We start from the raw sequence: 18,056 nt of genomic DNA on the forward strand, positions 1-18,056 counted from the left end.
CTATGCAAGTGGAGGTGCTGGCGATGAGAGGAATCCACAAACGCTAGGAGACTGGGAGAGGCTGGCGATCATGCAAGGTGGAAACGCCAAGGGGATTGGGTACTGTTGATGATGCGGAAACTGCTAAGACAGAAAACGCTAGGGTGCCTGAGGGTGTCGCGAGGATGGGGGAATTTGCAACGCCAAGGGTTCTTGCGGGGTTCTGCTGAGAAGGTGCCTGTTGAGCATGTGCTCTTGCTGCCTCTTCTGCCATTTAGTGCTAACTTGGGTTTGCTTATATATTAACTTAGCAAAATTGCCCTACCTACTTTTGTTGGAAAGTCACTTAAAAATAATAAGTGAAAATACCAAAAATAGGGAAAATAGGCTAAATGTACTGGAAAATTCCCCTAACTGATTCTAATGGATTTTGATGGGAATTCTGATGATCATGCTGTGTGCAACCGGAGGATATGCATCTATGCTAAGTGACTGGGCATGCACGGTCTATGAATAGACTCATAAAAGTGCCAGATCACTTCTAATCTAGACTGACTGGACTGACTGAACCCTGATCATGGTGTAGCTTGTCCACGGACACATAGGGCTGGATGTGTCACGTGACAGCACGTGTCCGGCCGGTCATTTTCTGAGCCTGGTTGGGTGCACACATTTTTAGCCATTTTTGGGCTTCTATGTTTTTTGCACCAGCTACCCATTTTTGCCCTACCTCAACCTAAGATTCTATAAATAGAATGCTTAGGGTCTTGTAGTCATTCAAATTGTGTATTGAGAGCATCATTTGCAGAGCACTTGTGTTCTCTCTCTCTCTCTCTCTCTCTCTCTCTCTCTCTCTCTCTCTAGCGTTTTCGGCGCGCGTGGCTCACACTCTTTCCGCTGCTAACTCTCACAACATCCTGGCCGAGAGGCCTAAACCCTAAGAAGAAGAAGTCCTATCAACTTATGGGACCTTGTCCGATGTGTCCCAGGGGACCTAAAAACCCTATGAAGAAGAAGCAGAAGAAGAAGAAGAAGTCTTATCAACTTATAGGACCCCGTTCGATGGGGCCCAGGGGACGTAAAGGCATTAAAACTAGAGCAGGACTGTGTGTGTTTCCGTGTTTTAGCTGATGACGTGGCAGTTGTATTGATTTCCGCAAAACGCACTGACAACTTTTGGACGAGTTGCTTTGGAGGTTAAAAGCTTTCCATGGCCAAGGGTCTTCAAATATCGGCCAAGGGCTCATTCTCTGGCATGCTTCTGCATGAAAGTGCAAGGATTTTAGTACCGGCATTGTACTGAGTTCAAGCAATATAAAGAAACACCGAAAGGGGCGCCAACGTTAGAGGCCAGTGATCTCTTATGATGGAGTTCCGCCACTTCTTGTCTCGTGTGTCGTGCGTCTCTTTCAGTTTAGTGTTATTTAAAGTGCTTAAAGTTGTTCAATCTGTTCTTTTCCGTTGGCACGTGGTGCTCGTCCCCCTGACAGTGGTATTAGAGCTTGAGGCGTGTGCTTTTCTGAAAGCATACCGGTCCTATCAAAGAGCAGACAGAGCAAGGCGGCGCTTCCAAAGTTTACTATAGAATCTTCGTGTCCCAACCCTCGACTTATTAGCCACACTCACCCTTACTTCGTCGCACATCGGGCGCGCTCCCGTCTCCATCGCTCTGTCTTACAGGGCATAAGCCATAAAGATCACTTGCATGAGAAGGATTATAACTTTTTTTTTGAGCCGCCATTTTTCTCAGAGGCAGTGCATGAAGTGGTGGAAGTCTATAGCTACCAAGTCGCACACTCCAAGCTTTCAAGAAATTTTTTTGCCCGAATTTACATGCTTTCTGACATCTTCCTCGGAGTGCAGCTTCTGGTAGTGTGGGTTATCTTGAAATGCTTGCCACGGAAACCCTATCAGATTACAACTTGAAATTTGGCAGTGTGGCTTATCTTGAAATGCTTGCCACGGAAACCCTATCAGATTACAACTTGAAATTTCTCGACATCTCTCGACAGGTGTCTCTTCTCGAACTGATAACCTTGGAGGGCTAGTGTGATTGGTATATCTTGGCGCTACCATCACCGCTATAGGAACACTGTTTTTCGAGGCTTGTTTCGACTATTCAAGAGCTTATGGACCACGCTGCGGCCGACTACAACCTTATGGAAGAAATCTAACCCTAATTTTGGTGCAGGTTTCAACACGGACGCCTAGTCGACTTTCGAGTGCGACTGACGTCGAGAATGCTTTTTCACTAGTTCTCTAAGTTATATTTGAGAACTTGTTTAGTGATCCAGTTTGGAATTTGTTTGAAATGGATGTATCTGTTTTTAACATGTCTTGGTGCCGATTTGGATTGTTTGACTTTGGTTTTAATAATGGCTTCAATGATTGGTGATTTTACTCCCGGGCGGAGTAGTGAGAAATGATGTTTGAGAATGCTTGCACATACTCATGGCCCAGACCCTTGTGGTTATTTGTGGGGGAATGTTTGAAAAGTGCTGTTTTTACTCATGGCCCGGACCCTTGTGGTTATTTACGGGGGGAGTATTGTTGTTGTTACTCATGGCCCCGACCTAGATGGTTATTTATGGGAAGAGTATTAAGAAGTCTTGAGCAGTGGTTACTCTTAGCACCTCCAAACGACGTAGGCTACGGTCTGGGGGCGTTTGGTTGTAAAAGGCGGCAGGCCTCTATATCTCATGGCCCGGACCTCTTTAGGTTATTTGCGGGAGGAGTGATGAGGGAGTCATTGAACAACTCATGGCCCGGACTTGGATGGTTATTTGCGGGGGGAGTGTTCATCGGCGAGTTTATGTTTCTATGTCTTGTAACATGCATATGCGAGCATTTGTGTTGCATTGTGATGTGCCAACCACTAAATATTCCTTATTGGATGAGAGTTTTCTGTGAAGCCAACGACCTAGGATATCAAGAGCTCTGATCTAGGATGAAACTCCTTATTGGACCCCGTTCGATGGGGCCAGGGGACCTAAAGGCATTAAAACTAGAGGGAGACCAACACACACACATACACACGCACACAAAGCGTAGCAGCTGATGACGTGGAAACCTGTATGGAATTTTCGAATTTTGCGTTGACATGATGACTTGGCAGCAGTACGGATTTTCGTGTTTTATGTTGATGACGTGGCAATTGTATGGATTTTCGCAAAATGCGTTGACAGCTTTTGGACCAGTTGCTTTTAAGTTTGAAAGCTTTTCATGGCCAAGGGCCTTTAAATATGAGCCAAGGGCTCATTCTCTTGCACGCTTTTGTGTGAAGGTGCAGAGATTGGAGTACTAGCGTTGTACTGAGTTCAAGCAATATAAAGAAATATCGAAAGGGGTGCCAACGTTTGGGGTCAGTGCTCTCTTGGGGTGGAATTCCGCCACTCCCCGTCTCGTGTGTCATGCATCTCTTTCAGTTTAGTGTTATTTAAAGTGCTTAAAGTTGTTTAGTGTGTTCTTTTCCGTTGGCACGTGGTGCCCCCCCCCCCCGTTTTTTACTACTGGGCAGGGATTTCGACTCGTCTTCGTTCGTCGTCTTAACAACAGACACAGATGGAGGATTTTGCTCCGCATTAGAGGGACTTGACTGAAGCCCCCTCGTCCGACATTGCAGAACCCACCATCTGACTTGCTCTTTCGCCGATAGAGCAAGCGAGCTTAGAGGTAGAGGTGGCGCGCCTTCAGGCCACCTCTGTCGTTGTTGCCTCGCTCGCTTCTTGTGGCGCTTTGTAAGTGTGCCAAGGCCTCCTCTTTTGAGAAACATATGAATATGAGAGAGAGAGAGAGAGAGAGAGAGAGAGAGAGAGAGAGAGAGAGAGAGAGAGAGAGAGATACTAGGATACTAGGATACTAGGAGGGTTCGTTTGGGACATGGGAGGCTGTTTATGATACCATATAGGAGCAGACTTGTTTGAGAGTCAGTTTAGTAGGGCCTTTGGGAAGTTGGTTGGTCACAGAAATGTGCATCTTGGTACCGTCCCTTGCCTTTTGTGGGGGACAATCATTGGGTCTCTCTTGCCTCTGTTATAGCATTCTTGTGCCTTAGATGTGTATCCTTTTTTGGGTACCACATGAACTGCTGCATTCTTGAGACCAAACCGGCGACTGCTTGATGTCCAAAAGAGGCTGAACCATTTCAGAACAGAGGGCTGATAAGCAGCTGCAAAAACGCCGGATGTTTGGGCTTGTGACGGATCTAGGTCGCCCTAGCCGCCCGGAATACAAGGTGAGGATCGTCTTTCCTCGAGGTTTTCATGACAGATTTGCACCAGCTGGTGCACTGTCCACACTGGATGCAGTTCACTGCAAAAATGCAGAAGCTACTGCTGCAAATAGAGAGTGACCGATGTCCTGTGAACAGGCTCACAAAGGTGCCGCTACAAAATCCCATCGGGTTTTCTAGTCTAGGGTTTATTTATGATCTTTGGTTTGGCATCTAGAGTTGAAATGCTTTGAATTAGGTAAATCCCTTTTAAACAGCCTCATATTTAACAAAAAACTGTTTCTCCTCCAAATCTAATTCACTTTTTGATATATTGTCTGCTAGATGTGTCATCTTTTTGTTGGTCTAAATCTTTGCTATGTCTGTTTGATGGTCTTGGTGCATGATGCTTGTACCTTTTATGGTTGAATGCATAAAAGTATTTTGGCCGCCCACACCCATACAAGTGACGGTGGAAATAGCAATGACGAATTGAGGGCCTACCTACGAAGGGAATTATGAAGCTTTGAGTGAGGCAATCCAAGTAGGTGTTAACTTTGCTATCAGTGTTGAGGAGGGAAATGAAGGTGTGGACTGCTACCTCATGAGGTGCACAAGTACAAAGCATCTACTCAAAATGGACAGTCGGGGTAATGAAATTGAAGCAGGGTCCTACATTTTGAAGGGATTCTATTAGAAGCAAGTTGATAATTATTGTGTGATTGCTGATGTGACCAAATCTCTTATGCCAAAGAGTGTGAGCACTCGATAAAGCAAATAATGCAAAACCAATATGGTGTGTAGGATGCAATTTCAACGTGAAAAGCCTTCCTCTCTCTCCATGAGCAATGATCTTTCCCTTAGTCATTCTCCACAAAGCATCACTGCCTATTGAACTTGATTTCATAAACTTTTACACCTCTCTCTCTCTCTCTCTCTCTCTCTCTCTCTCTCTCTCTCTCTCTCTCTCTCTCTCTCTCTCTCTGTGTGTGTGTCTAGTTGAGTTCTCTTAAAATGTGGGTCTTTCTCTGTTTTGCAGCATCTTTCATAAAAAAGAGCAGAGGCAATAAGAATATGAGAAAGCGTCCTATAGAAAACGAAGACGATGAAGAAAATGAAGAGGATGGGGGCTCTTCTGTCCACCACATGGAAAAATCTGCAAGAAATATGGATGGTAACCTTGTTTTCTCCTCACAGGGACCATCAAATATCAAGAAGTCAGCAGCCACAGCAAAGGAGCAAGAGAAGAAAACATTCTTCTATGAATCGACGCGAGAGATCCAAACGCAATCAGATAGCCGGGCAACTGCAACCTTGGAGACAGAGACAGAATTTGACAAGGATGCCCGGTCCATCCGAGAAAGGGTTTTGAAGCAGGCAGATGAGGCTTTGAGAGGAAAGAAGCCTCAGGATGACAAATTATACAAAGGGATTCACGGGTACACAGACCACAAGGCTGGTTTTAGGAGAGAGCATACCATTGCAGGAGAGAAGGCTGGAGGTGCTCATGGTCCATTGAGAGCTTCTTCACACATTCGATGGTCGGTAAGGTTTGATTATCAACCAGACATTTGCAAAGACTACAAAGAGACTGGGTATTGTGGGTATGGGGATGCTTGCAAATTCATGCACGATCGAGGAGACTACAAGTCTGGGTGGCAGATGGACAGAGAGTGGGAAGAAGGGGAGAAGAAAAGGAAAGCTAAATTAGCACAACGTATGGAAGAAGAAAAGGAAGGTTCTGAAGATGAAGAGGGTGATGGAAGCTTGCCTTTTGGATGTATGATCTGTCGCCAACCCTTTGAAGATCCCGTTGTCACCTTGTGCAAGCACTACTTCTGTGAACATTGTGCTTTAAAGGTGAGACCTGTGCTGATTGTGCAGTTTTCTTGACGAATGATGAGCTCTTGCTGTGTGTTTTGATTGAATTTACCTTTTTATGTGCAGCATCATGCAAGGAACAAGCATTGCTTTGTTTGTAACAAACCCACAGGTGGAACGTTCAATACAGCATTCGAAATTTTGAAACGAGCGGCTGCAGAGAAGAGAGAGTCAGCACGATCAGAAGAGTAGAACTAGTGTTTGCTTTTTGTAAGCTTTACTCTGAAGAATTCAAGAATTAAGGGATTAGGCCCAGATGGTTTGCGGGGAACAAAGCGTGGAAAAGAACCTGGAGGCAGCTGTTAGCTGTAGATCTGATGAGCTATTTGAAGGAAACAGACGATTTTAAGGTTTATCCATGTTGACTTTATCACATGGAAAAGCATACCTGTGCTATTATGAAAGTGATATGATGGTTTAAGACAGCTTAGAACTGTTCAAAATCTCCGCAAGAAGCAAATAGCATTTAATCCAATGCTGCTCCTCCAAATGTTTGTAATTGGTTCTAGTCCTTAATTTTCTGTATAAGCTGCTTTACCAGGTTTCTCCGTTGAGCATCTGTTTTAGTTGAAGTGATTAGAGCTATGTACATCACATCCAAAGAACCTAAGTTTGGCACCGTAACTTTACTCCATTGGGTAGGTGTCTGAGTTTAGCAGCATTGACGGAGTATGTTTGGATTCTCTCTCTTTTGAAATTGTGTGATCGCGCGCACACATGCAAGAGAGAGAGAGAGAGAGAGAGAGAGAGAGAGAGAGAGAGAGAGAGAGGTATGGCAAGATCAATGCATCTCTCCAGCCTTTCAGAGACAGTTTTGTTCATGCATTTGGAGCATCAGGATTAGCCGCCAGATATGCTATTTCATGTGGATGTGTGGATGATTGCGCATGCAGGTCTGCCAGTTGGCACTTGGGCTGAGATTGTTGGTTATGATCGGACTTGCCAGAGATGTACTTTGCAGAATTAGTCCTTGAGGGGGTTTGTGCGTATGCTCAGCCAGTGTGGAGGGCGGTTGTTTGTTGATCAGAGTGGGAGTCCATGATGGATTTTTCACGTGGGGGGACAACTGCATGGCTTTTGCAATTTCCAGGGTCACAAACTGCTTTTCAGGGGTCTCCAATTCATGCTTACATTATTGGTACATTTGACATTTTATAGATGGTTCCAGTTACTGTCCATCAGTAGGACTTCTCTCAGATGGATGCGTTTTTACTAGGATTTGTAACATCACTTTTTGGATCATGTGGTGCTCATAGTTTTCCTCGACATTGACTACTTTTGACAATTGTAAAGTGTGAGCTTTGTCCTAGAGTACTAGTGTATGAGTTGAACAGGGAAAATGTGAAATTATCCCACATGTATTGGTGCTAGGATGTAGAGTTACTTAAAGCTTATTTCATGAATAAACAAATCCATTTTATTTTGCATTACATCTCATTGTTTATTGTGAGCTTGTGATGGCTTAGCAACTACCCAAGATCATGTTTATGAGTCCAAGTTAATCTATCTTGGAACTTAATTTGCTTGAGTGATACACACTCATGTGCACCATGTTTCATCCATCCTAGCTAGCACGATCCCATTCCCTTCAAGTGGTATTAGAGCACCAGGATATGTTAGCTAGGTTCATTAGTCTGCATTTGTGTGATTAGCATTCTCTAATCTTTATTTGCATTAGCTCAATATTCCAATCCCTAATCGCCACTTGGGCAAGAGCATGTTCCATTATCCTATGGCAATTAGGTGAGGGAAAACTCACGTTTTTGCTTTGATCGTATGTGCAATTAGAGCACTAGGATATGTTAGCTAGGTTCATTAGTATGTATTTGTGTGATTAGCATTCTCTAATCTTTATTTGCAAAGTATTCATCCACACCGTTTCGTAGAGCTATTGAATGCCGACCATGCCCAAGGCTTGATCCTTTAATTGTATGCCTTAAATCTTTGTGTCATCATTTTCAAAACCAATCCTGAAGCTCTACATTTTCCCACCATTAGCATTTGATTTACCCCTCCTAAGTTAGGGGTGTAAAGTGTGCGTCAACCCTTTGCTTGCCGGACAATATAACCTATTTTAAGAGCTTGCCCCACAAGCAAAGCCCACCACCCACGTAGTTAGCACACTACAATTGTGGCATTGGACCCACCCTCATAAGTTCAAATCTAACAACTAGCTTATGTAAACAATGTAGTATCAAAAGAGGACAAGATTACAGTTCCTCTAGCAGCCAGATTTCCAAGATGTAATCAACTCTTTAATGTCCAAGGAGAAGAAGCAAGGGAGAAATGCTACTTCAAGGGGAGGAGCTTTTGCAGTTAGCTCTAGTAACAAAACTTGTTTCAAGTGCCACAAAGAAGAGGACATAGCAAAGGATTGTCTACCATTACCTTCCTTCCAAGTGTTTCAAAAGAGACAAAGGCGGCACCATAAGAAATCCAAGGCCCAAAGTCTATTTGGCAGAAGAAGACATAGATGAAGATGAAAAAGAAGGCGGCAATAGCCTTGTCTATGAGGACATTCTCTAGCTTTTTGTTTTGGCATTTCCCCTTCAATTGTATTTATTTGGAGATAGCTTGGACTAGCTTGGTCTCGGTTGTATACATTTGTATGAGGGGAGGTATTGAGTGTCTCTTGGATCAGAGATAATTTGTCTCTTGGATTGGGGATGGTCTCCTGGATTGGAGATGTTCTTTTTGCTCCTGGATTGGAGTGTGTCAGAATTGTCAATTTATTCAGTTTCTTCCTAGTTGAAACCTCAAGGGGAGGATTGTAAAGTGCGAGCTTTGTCCTAGAGTACTAGAGTGTGAGTCAAGGAGGGAAAAGGTAGAATTATCTCACATGTATTCGTGCAAGGATGTAGAGCTACTTAAAGCTTTCATAAATAAACAAATCCATTCCATTTTGCATTACATCTCTCTTGTTTATGGTGAGCTTGTGATGGCTTAGCAACTACTCAAGATCATGTTTATGAGTCCAAGTTAATCTGTCTTGGAACCCAATTTCGTTGAGTGATAATTTATCCTACACACTCACTCATGTGCACCATGTTTGTCTTTCATCCACCCTAGCTAGCACGATCCCATTCCCATCAACAACTATTTGGACTGAGTTGATGCACACTCAATGGGATACTTAAGTATGCTCCTCGAGGATAGTGGAGAGGCATACATACTCTTTCCTTGGGACATGGGGGAGATCTTCATCTCTTCACTTTGGACCATGGATCCACATCACATTGCACTATGCACCTTCCCAGTAGTTGATTTTGCATTCTTCATACATGCCACCCTAATGTACGTATAGCACTCACTTTGAATTCCTCGCCTTGTACATTTTGTAGGTGATAGGCATTTGAGCATCCATCGGTGTCTTTGTACGTGTTTCAAGTTTTAGCCAAGTAGACCGCTTCAACTTATTTTGCGTATGCCTTTTCTAAAAACTTGAAAAAATCTAGTTTTGTTTAGTAAATAATGGCTTGTTTTATCTAATTTTGTTATGTAAAAGTGTTTTTTTTTTGTAGTTTCGTTTTGTTTTCTTGTGTCCCATGCTTTTGTAGTTTTATGAGTGTTTTATCCCCTCTTACAATTCCTGAATTCAGACTATTTTGAACTTATGAAGGTATATTTGAGCATCCATCGGTCTCTTTGTACAAAGAACACACCCACTTTTTGTGCTGCACACACACACACACACACAGAGAGAGAGAGAGAGAGAGAGAGAGAGAGAGAGAGAGAGAGAGAGAGAGAGAGAGAGAGAGAGAGAGAGAGAGAGAGAGAGAGATGGATGTGTGCTGCAAACATGAAGCTGTTTTGTGGCTAGGATGCATGGCAATTCTCTCTGATCATGCTCTTATCTTTGCCACATTACCTTCATGATGGCTTAGCTTGACATCTGAGAGCTCATGTACTGCTGAACATTCTCTTCCCATACCACTTTTTGAGAGAAGATAACAACTATTTGGATTAATGAGGATTTACGTGCACAAAGCCCTGTCCTCCATTGACAATTTGCATTGTTTTTTTGTAAGACAACCCTCATTGCTATCTAGCGTGGGTCCCCTCAATGGGGACTTAGGGTCCAAATTAAGTGCTGCAGCATGGGCGCGACCTTGACGGTCGGGATTGCTTGGTAAACTAGGAAATTTCCCTAGAAATAGGGATCGGTAAACTATAAAACTTTCCGTCGTTTGAGAACTCATTTCCTTCCATCCATACTAGGGTTTTCCTCTACAAGGTAGAAATTCAGTGGGATACTTCATCTTTATCCTCTTCAAGATGTTTGTGATGATCTCAATGTAACTTTTACACGGACTTCAATGCCCTATATTCATCCCCTCTACTGATAAAAGTGGCACCATACTCTAGTAAGATCCTTTCCTGAGAAGAGTTTTGACTAGTTTCCCACATAACATTAGTGGTATTAGCTGTATACACTTAGGACGTACAAAAAATTGTGGTCACACAATCTAAGGGTGTTTTTAAGAAAATCAAGGAGACACCTCCCTTGAAAATAATAGTACCATTTTTTCAAGGATTATGAGGCTCCCATGGGGACTAACCAATCAGAAATCAAGCTCAAAATACCCTTTTCTAGTTTCTAGCATCACGTTCTCATTGTTACATAATTCTAGGGATATGAAATGTGTCCTCTCTCCATATTTCTAGCTGCACGATCACCTTTTGTAAAAATAGTAACATTATCTTTTGGTGTGTGACCGCAATAGTAACATCTTCCTTCCTCATACCACTAATTCTGTAGTGGTGTAGGGAAATTGGGCTCTAAGCCTTAAAAAATTTCCATATAGGCTAGCTTGGACCAAACTGATGGACATCAAAATTGACGTCCATAAGATTTCATATAAGTCAATGTGATAAGTTTGATATTGCTCAAAGATGGTACTAGAGATACAAAAAATCTCCTTAGATGTCCTAGAAAATGGTAGAAGGATGTCTAAAGTGAGCTATTCTCATGGTTTACGTGTGCATAAATCACCAAATGGATGGGGGTGGATAAGATCAACACCTATTTTAATGAGATGAGCTTGTGTTGCTATATTTGGGAGTCCATATCCCTTTGCAATGGATGAAGGGGCTTGAAGAGATATACTATAGTCCCTCGATACTCATGTACTGGCCAAAAAGAAATACGTACATACATGTGCTGGAAGAAAGATGTACCACCCACTTATCACAAGAAGATTTAGAATTTCTCATGTAGGGAAACGGAGGCTTTTTCAATATTTTTCATACAATGCATAACATCATGAGCTTCGGCTCGAGAGGCACCGCATACCTAGATAGGTACGATTGGGGGCAGGGGACCCCCGGCCCCCCCATCAGGCAGGCGGTCCCCTGCCCCCAATCGTACCTAGCTAGGCTTGCGGTACCTCCCTCACAAAAGCTCATGATGTTGAGGTAAGGCGCAAAGTGGGAATTATTGTGAGAATTTGTCCAACACTTCTTGTGTATAAGTTTGGCTTGCTGTATGGTACAGGGGACATTTTGTTTGTTTGTTTTGAGAGAGAGAGAGAGAGAGAGAGAGAGAGAGAGAGTCGTAATTGAGATTTGTGAGCGTGAGCTTTGAAAAGAATCCCGGTTCGCCTAAATATTTCTTCTCTGAATAAATCGGTTAGGACTCATTCACTAATGAGATTTTGATATCTTATGATCAAGGAACTTGAAGAGATATACTATAGTCCATATATTCCTTTGCAATGGATCAAGGAACTTGAAGAGATATACTATAATCCCTCGATACTCATGTGCTGGCAAAAAAGAAATACCTACATACATACATGCACGTGATGCATACATACATGTGTTGGAAGAAAGATGTACCACCTAAAGTTTGGCTTCCTGTATGACATTTAAGGATGATACGCGGGACATTTTGTTTGTTTGTTTGTTTTTGTGTGTGTGTGTGTGAGTGAGTGAGTGAGAGAGAGAGAGAGAGAGAGAGAGAGAGAGAGAGAGAAGAGAAGAAGAAGAAGAAGATTTGAACGTCGTAGGAAACTATCCCAAGAGACGTTAAAGATCTATCCGACGAGGGCTATTCAAGAGGGAAATGGCATAACCAATCTACCACACTTGGGTGACAAAAAGGTTAAACCATTTCCTCTTCTTATTAGCGCACACACACACCCAAAAAGAAGAGGAAACTATCCTAAGAGACCTTAGAGATCTATCCGATGAGGAGAGTTGAACTCAAGACCTATTATTCAAGAGGGAAATGACATAACCAATCTACCACACTTGGGTGATAGAGAGGTTATATCATTTTCCTCTTCTTATCAACACACACACCCACCCACACGCACACCTGAGAAGAAGAGAATTTTAACGTTGTAGGAGAGAGAGAGAGAAGGGAGGGAGAGAGCACTAATTGAGAATTGCAAGTGTGAAAAGAATACCTGTTGGCCTAAATATTTTCTTCTCTGAATAAATCGGTTAGGATGTATTCAACATAGAGTCAAAACATTCACTAATGAGATTTTGATCATCTTATGAGCATAGTAAAACTTACTTAAGCATTGATATGTACATTGATGTCAAAGACAGACGGTATGATTGGATGGAGATGATCACACTTGCAAGTTTGAAAAGGAAACATCACAAAGGTCATGTATATGCCACATAGTAAACTAGAGATGAGACCTAGCTCATATAATGGACACAATAAGGCCATGTGAGACCTACTAATGCACTCAAAATGATGCAAATGGAAAATGTTCATGAGTATTTTAGACGGTGGTCAGCAAGGATGCCGAATTCATTGCCGAACAATTGGTGCGAATTTCGCCTTCAGTTCCAGTGAGGACTTCAAGCTGTCCCATCTTGATCATGGAGAAGCCAAAGTGCATAAAAAACCTTATTTTGTTGGAATAGAAGCTTTGCACAGTTGCATTGGTACGAGCATCCACTACAAGGGCCGAATCCGACGTGAAAAGACCATAACCTTGCAAAAGGCCTCTGTAATAGTTGTTATCAAATTGATTTGGTGTGACGGTATCCATGTTGGTGAAGTTCGTCGAGTTGCTAGTTGGACATATACTTGTGAGAGTAGAAGCCAAGTCAGTGTTTAGGTTGGGATCGAGTGGATCTAGCCTACTTGCAAAGGAAGCACAATGAGCCCGTCCGATAGTGTGTCCACCTATACATTCGCGAGAATCGATTATGTCATGTGAAAAATGTTGGGTCAAATTAGTTGAAAGCAAAGACACAAGGTATGTCTCCCTATAAGGTTGCCACAATTGGTAGTAAAATGCATTACCATAATATGCACATATCATGTGATAATTCTCAAATAAGCTAAGTAAAAATGCTTAGTGATCAACTAGGTCGGAAATTTTCGAAGTTTGTAAACCTCGTAATGATGGATGCAATATCAATCCTGGATACATCTTCTGTAATTACCAACATGTATTATGATGGAAAGGTCGATAAATATTACCTGAGAGGGCAACAAGGTCGATGAGATCTAAACCTTTGGTGCTAAATATGTCCATGAGGCCTGTGACATTTGCAGTTGGAGGAGGCAAGTTGGCTAGAGTTATACTCGTGTTTGCAAATAATAGGCTATCTCTTCGACCCAACGGAACGGGATAGTATGGCCCCTTTGCCTACAAATCTTCAAACAAATCCTTGAAATGGAGCTAGTTAAAGTTCTCAAAAGACCAAACAAGAAAACAAATAGCATCTTAATCACACAATTAACCCTAGCAAGAGAGGTTTTAAGGAGATAATGTGATGCTTGCCTTGACTACGGAGTCCCTAGCTGCTAGAGCAACGATGTCGGCACAGGAGACAATGTTAGGGCAAAGTTCTTCAACATTGGCCTTGATGGCATTTATGATTTCGAATGCTTCAGGCCGCAATGTCAAATTTGGAATGGCGCTTTGCTCGCTTGGTCCACTTGTTGACCCATCAAGCAACACTGATGCATCACAACCCTACATAAACAAGAATCATATGGCAGAGGCTCAATAAAGATACCTCTTTATCTTTGAAAACTCAAATAGCAACTCAAATAGGGGTATCATTGACTCCCTTGGAAAGAGATAAGATGCTCAACATACCATAATTTGCTAGCTTATAATAGGTGAGCTATGCTTAGCATACTGTTCCAAGCTAGGACACTATACTAGCGGGGGATTCACTAGTAGTTCTAGGGAGAGATAACCGGCGTGCACCAAAACTTGACTTATTTTATCCTATATACCTAATTCCCCTGTGTAAAATCTGCTCTTTTTGCGTCGCAAAACCCTGCTATTGTACACTCACGTGATACCATATGGTAACCCTTAGTGAATACCCCAAAACTATCCAATTCTAGGCAAGCTTGGATTTAACCTGGGGTATTGTAATTTTAGCCAATTAAAATACACTAATCTCACCTACATATTTTGAGAATTTTAAATTCACATGTAAGAAAACCCACAAATTTTCAAAGAATTTAGTGTAAATACCTTCAAATTTCTCAAGAGTTTTCTTTCAAGCACTGCTTAAACCTGGATTTTTTGCTGACACTGTTTCTCATGCAAAAATGACACAAGATATTGAATTCACACATGCGACATTGCAATGCGCGACATTAATTGCGAGTGTATACCTGCACAAAGCAATCATGGAAATGAAGCCTTAAAAGGCCAGCAGCTTGCGTGATGTCATCATCCAGGAAGGGCATGAGGGTGCTGTAGATGATGCTTTCAAGCTGGGGGCAGCTTTCCTGATAGAAGGTCCAAGACAAGCCATCCACAAGCTGTGCTTGGGCTTTGAAGTTGGAGTTCCCAGAATGGAAAGCGGCTTCTTCCTCACCTTCAACACGCATGGACAGCATATTAGACTGCACTTGCCCTACTAGGCAAGCAGCCATCGCTAGAAAGAGAAGCTTCATGCGTTCCTTGTGCGTGTATCAGTGTGTGTGTGTGTGTGAGAGAGAGAGAGAGTGAGAGTGTGAGAGAGAGAGAAAGAACCCAACACTTAAAGTTTAACAAATAGCCTGTTACAAGCCTAAGATTTATATAGTCTTTGGGCTCTCATGCTGTTGATGAGGACGCATAATATTGTGTGCTATGCGCAATAATTAGAGTTAGAGAATCAAAATGATCAAAGGCACTCTGTCTATGGACAATGCAAGAGGTGAGCATGTGTTTTTTTTTTTTGGTGTGTGTGTGTGTGTGTGTGTGTGTGTTTTTTTTTTGGGAGGGAGAGAGAGAGAGAGAGAGAGAGAGGGAGAGAAGAAGAAGAAAATGGAAGTAGAAGAGTGCCACAACTTGGGAGAGAGAGAGAGAGGGAGATAAGAAGGAGAATCTTTTACGACCGGAAGAAAGAAACTCCTTCTCTCTTACTATTCTTCCCTCACCCAGGTCTTGAGTTCAACACTTGTCGACACTTGTCGGATAGATCATTGCGGTCTCTTCGGATAGTTCCTACGATGCTAAAAACCTTCTCTCCTCTCTCTCTCTCTCTCTCTCTCTCTCTCTCTCTCACATGTGAGACAAGGCATTGGGACACTCAAGGAGAGTCCCTCTGTGTAGGCCCACACGATGCCCTTTGCAAGTTTGAGAGTCTGATCATCATATCCTACTTGAGTGCTCAACGTTTGATCACATTTAACCTTGCTTCACCCTCCACACTATCTCACACGGGCATCTTCAAATGGGATCTACGGTTGAGGTGATTCGGGCCGTCAGATGCACAATTGGTAAATTCAAGACAATTGGTGAATTCGGAGAGAAAAGTAAATTCAGGTAGGCTTGTAAATTCGGGACAATCCGCACCCCATGTCTTGAACTTGTGACCTCCCCACTACGAGCCATGTGCACTAATCACTACGCTCGCATGCGTTCGTTGAAATGTAGGGGATTCGAGTACGTCATATTGTAAATGTGGATCGATAGTAAATTCGAAGCAACTATTGAATCTGATAGTCCACGATTAGCGCGCCACTACAAGCTATCTAACTCTCTTTAAAACTCTCATTGGGAAGGAAAAGGGGAGTGGCGGAGAGAGAAGAAGAAATAGAATCTTTTCTATTCTCTCTTTCTTCTTATTATGCCTCTCTCTCTCTCTCTCTCTCTCACACACACACACACACACACACACACACACACGTACGCATGCTCAACTTCAATTTTGTGTAAATTTTTAGGTGCGAATTGTACTTAATTGTCTTGGTGGAACTTTGTGCATGGTAAATACTACGAATCTCCATAATTAAGTTAAATTTGTGTGTGAAATTTAATGGTAGTATGCACTCAAATAAGATCGCTCTCACAAGCATAGCTTGGTTGGTGAGACCTTTGTGATGTAACCCCCAAGTTGAGGGTTCAAGCCTCATGGGCCGTGTTCTCTTGGGTGTCTCCTCCTCCCCCGTTAGGGAGCTTCTTTCCGTTGCCTCTCGAGGGTATAATGTACATCAGTGTGCAATTTGTAAATAAATGCACGAGTATAAAGTTTCTCGCTATTACCTTCCCCCTGCTCCATGTTTTTTTTAAAAATATTGCTCTCAGATAAAGGTTTGTATTTGGAATAAAAAGGAAGGAAGAGAGAGAGACTGAGAGAGAAAATGATATCATCGCCCTCAACGATCAAATATGATCTATGGGACCAAAATAAATATGTCACTTGCTCACAATGGGTTAAGATGATGAATGACTCTTGATGCTTTGCCATTATGGATATGAGGATTGTGATTGAGATTTTATGGTGCAAAGAGAGAGATGTCGGAGTGCTCCTCTGTGAAAATTTGGGAAAAGCAACATCATATCTATATCTATTTCTATACTATGTATAATGGGGCAAGGGATTTCGGCTCTTCCCTCGGCCATGTGTCGCATGCTGTGGAGTCTGACGAGTGTGCCCTGCCAACCCGGTGACACAACAGAGAGAGAGAGAGAGAGAGAGAGAGAGAGAGAGAGAGAGAGAGAGAGAGAGAGAGAGAGAGAGAGACATCCGAGCGGCGGGTACCCTGGGGCAGCGAGTGTGCTCTGTAGCCGGCCACACAGGAGAGAGAGAGAGAGAGAGAGAGAGAGAGAGAGAGAGAGAGAGAGAGAGAGAGAGAGCAGACTCATGAATCAGAGGAGAGAGCTCTTATGTCGATAATAGGGAGATAAAGAACATGCTTGAATTAGATTGGAAAGCAGTTGATGTTTTCACTAGCAATGCAGAGAAGGAGCTGGAACAAAATTACGGCTCATTGCACTTCATCAATTCAATCTCTCTCTCTCTCTCTCTCTCTCTCTCTCTCTCTCTCTCTCTCTCTCACTCACACACACACACACACACACACACCCCTCTCACTCTCTCTCCAAAGAAATTGGACTCGGAGCTCACGCCTTGCCGGAGCGCAAGTTCTACGATGGGTATCCAAGATGCATGCCTTCTTCTTGGTGGGCATGGTGTTCAACTTTGCCGCCGTGCATGTGACCATGCTCGGGCCATCTCATGGATGTAGGTAAATTCTTAAGCGAATGTGCATAGAGAGAGAAGGCATGCGATATAGAGTGTGGCATTGTGCATTATGGTTAACAAATGTGCATAGAGAGAGAAGGCGCTCGCGCAAAAAACACAACCTGCTCAGATTCACAACAGAATGTCAATGTGCATAATGGTGGGTTCTACGTAGAGACAAGCTGTGTGTGTGTGTGTGTGTGTGTGTGAGAGAGAGAGAGAGAGAGAGAGAGAGAGAGAGAGAGAGAGAGAGAGAGAGAGAGAGAGAGAGAGAGAGAGAGAGAGAGAGAGAGAGATGACTCCATGAGTCATCCGAGGGAGGTTCAAAAGCTTTTGGGAATTAGAGAGAAGCCAATCATGCATTCTCGAGTGTAGAGAGAGACAATTGCAAAGAAAAAATCTAGAGAGAGATATTGAGAGATTCAAATTTGGAGTCTTCCAGATGAACCTCTAGAGAGAGGAGGTTGGCGAAGAGAGAGAGAGAGAGAGAGAGAGAGAGAGAGAGAGAGAGAGAGAGAGAGAAGTGCCGCCGCCT

The 18,056-nt window shown here is 42.9% G+C and overlaps 2 protein-coding genes across 4 annotated transcripts in view; one reads left to right on the forward strand and one right to left on the reverse strand.

Annotated features, from left to right (window-relative positions):
* Positions 1-6,618, forward strand: part of LOC147419140 (Zinc finger (CCCH-type/C3HC4-type RING finger) family protein) — a 56,726-nt gene extending 50,108 nt beyond the window's left edge. For all 3 annotated transcript variants that reach the window (XM_086505496.1, XM_086505498.1, XM_086505497.1), the window contains exons 3-4: positions 5,229-6,049; positions 6,137-6,618. In XM_086505496.1, coding sequence (XP_086361622.1) covers positions 5,229-6,049; positions 6,137-6,262 — 947 coding nt within the window. In that variant the 3' untranslated portion in view covers positions 6,263-6,618. The remainder of the gene's footprint in view (positions 1-5,228; positions 6,050-6,136) is intronic.
* A 5,953-nt stretch (positions 6,619-12,571) lies between these two features.
* Positions 12,572-15,121, reverse strand: LOC147419142 (peroxidase 12-like). The gene is made up of 4 exons (XM_086506126.1): positions 14,679-15,121; positions 13,825-14,019; positions 13,521-13,689; positions 12,572-13,220 (listed from the first exon to the last, which is right to left on the reverse strand). Exons 1-4 carry the CDS (start codon positions 14,961-14,963, stop codon positions 12,811-12,813), a joined length of 1,059 nt encoding a protein of 352 aa, XP_086362252.1. The 5' UTR covers positions 14,964-15,121; the 3' UTR covers positions 12,572-12,810.
* Positions 15,122-18,056: the final 2,935 nt, after the last annotated feature.

The sequence above is a fragment of the Adiantum capillus-veneris genome, chromosome 29 (assembly GCF_014529385.1).
Source record: "Adiantum capillus-veneris isolate H3 chromosome 29, ASM1452938v2, whole genome shotgun sequence".
NCBI classification, from domain to species: Eukaryota; Viridiplantae; Streptophyta; class Polypodiopsida; order Polypodiales; family Pteridaceae; genus Adiantum; species Adiantum capillus-veneris.

Excerpts from the sequence above, each read along its gene's own strand:
- LOC147419142 (XM_086506126.1), bottom strand. The coding sequence starts at position 14,963 with ATGAAGCTTCTCTTTCTAGCGATGGCTGCTTGCCTAGTAGGGCAAGTG. Across the intron at positions 14,020-14,678 it reads TCCATGATTGCTTTGTGCAG|GGTTGTGATGCATCAGTGTT; the intron begins GTATACACTCGC and ends TTGTTTATGTAG. Across the intron at positions 13,221-13,520 it reads CGACCTTGTTGCCCTCTCAG|GTGGACACACTATCGGACGG; the intron begins GTAATATTTATC and ends GCGAATGTATAG.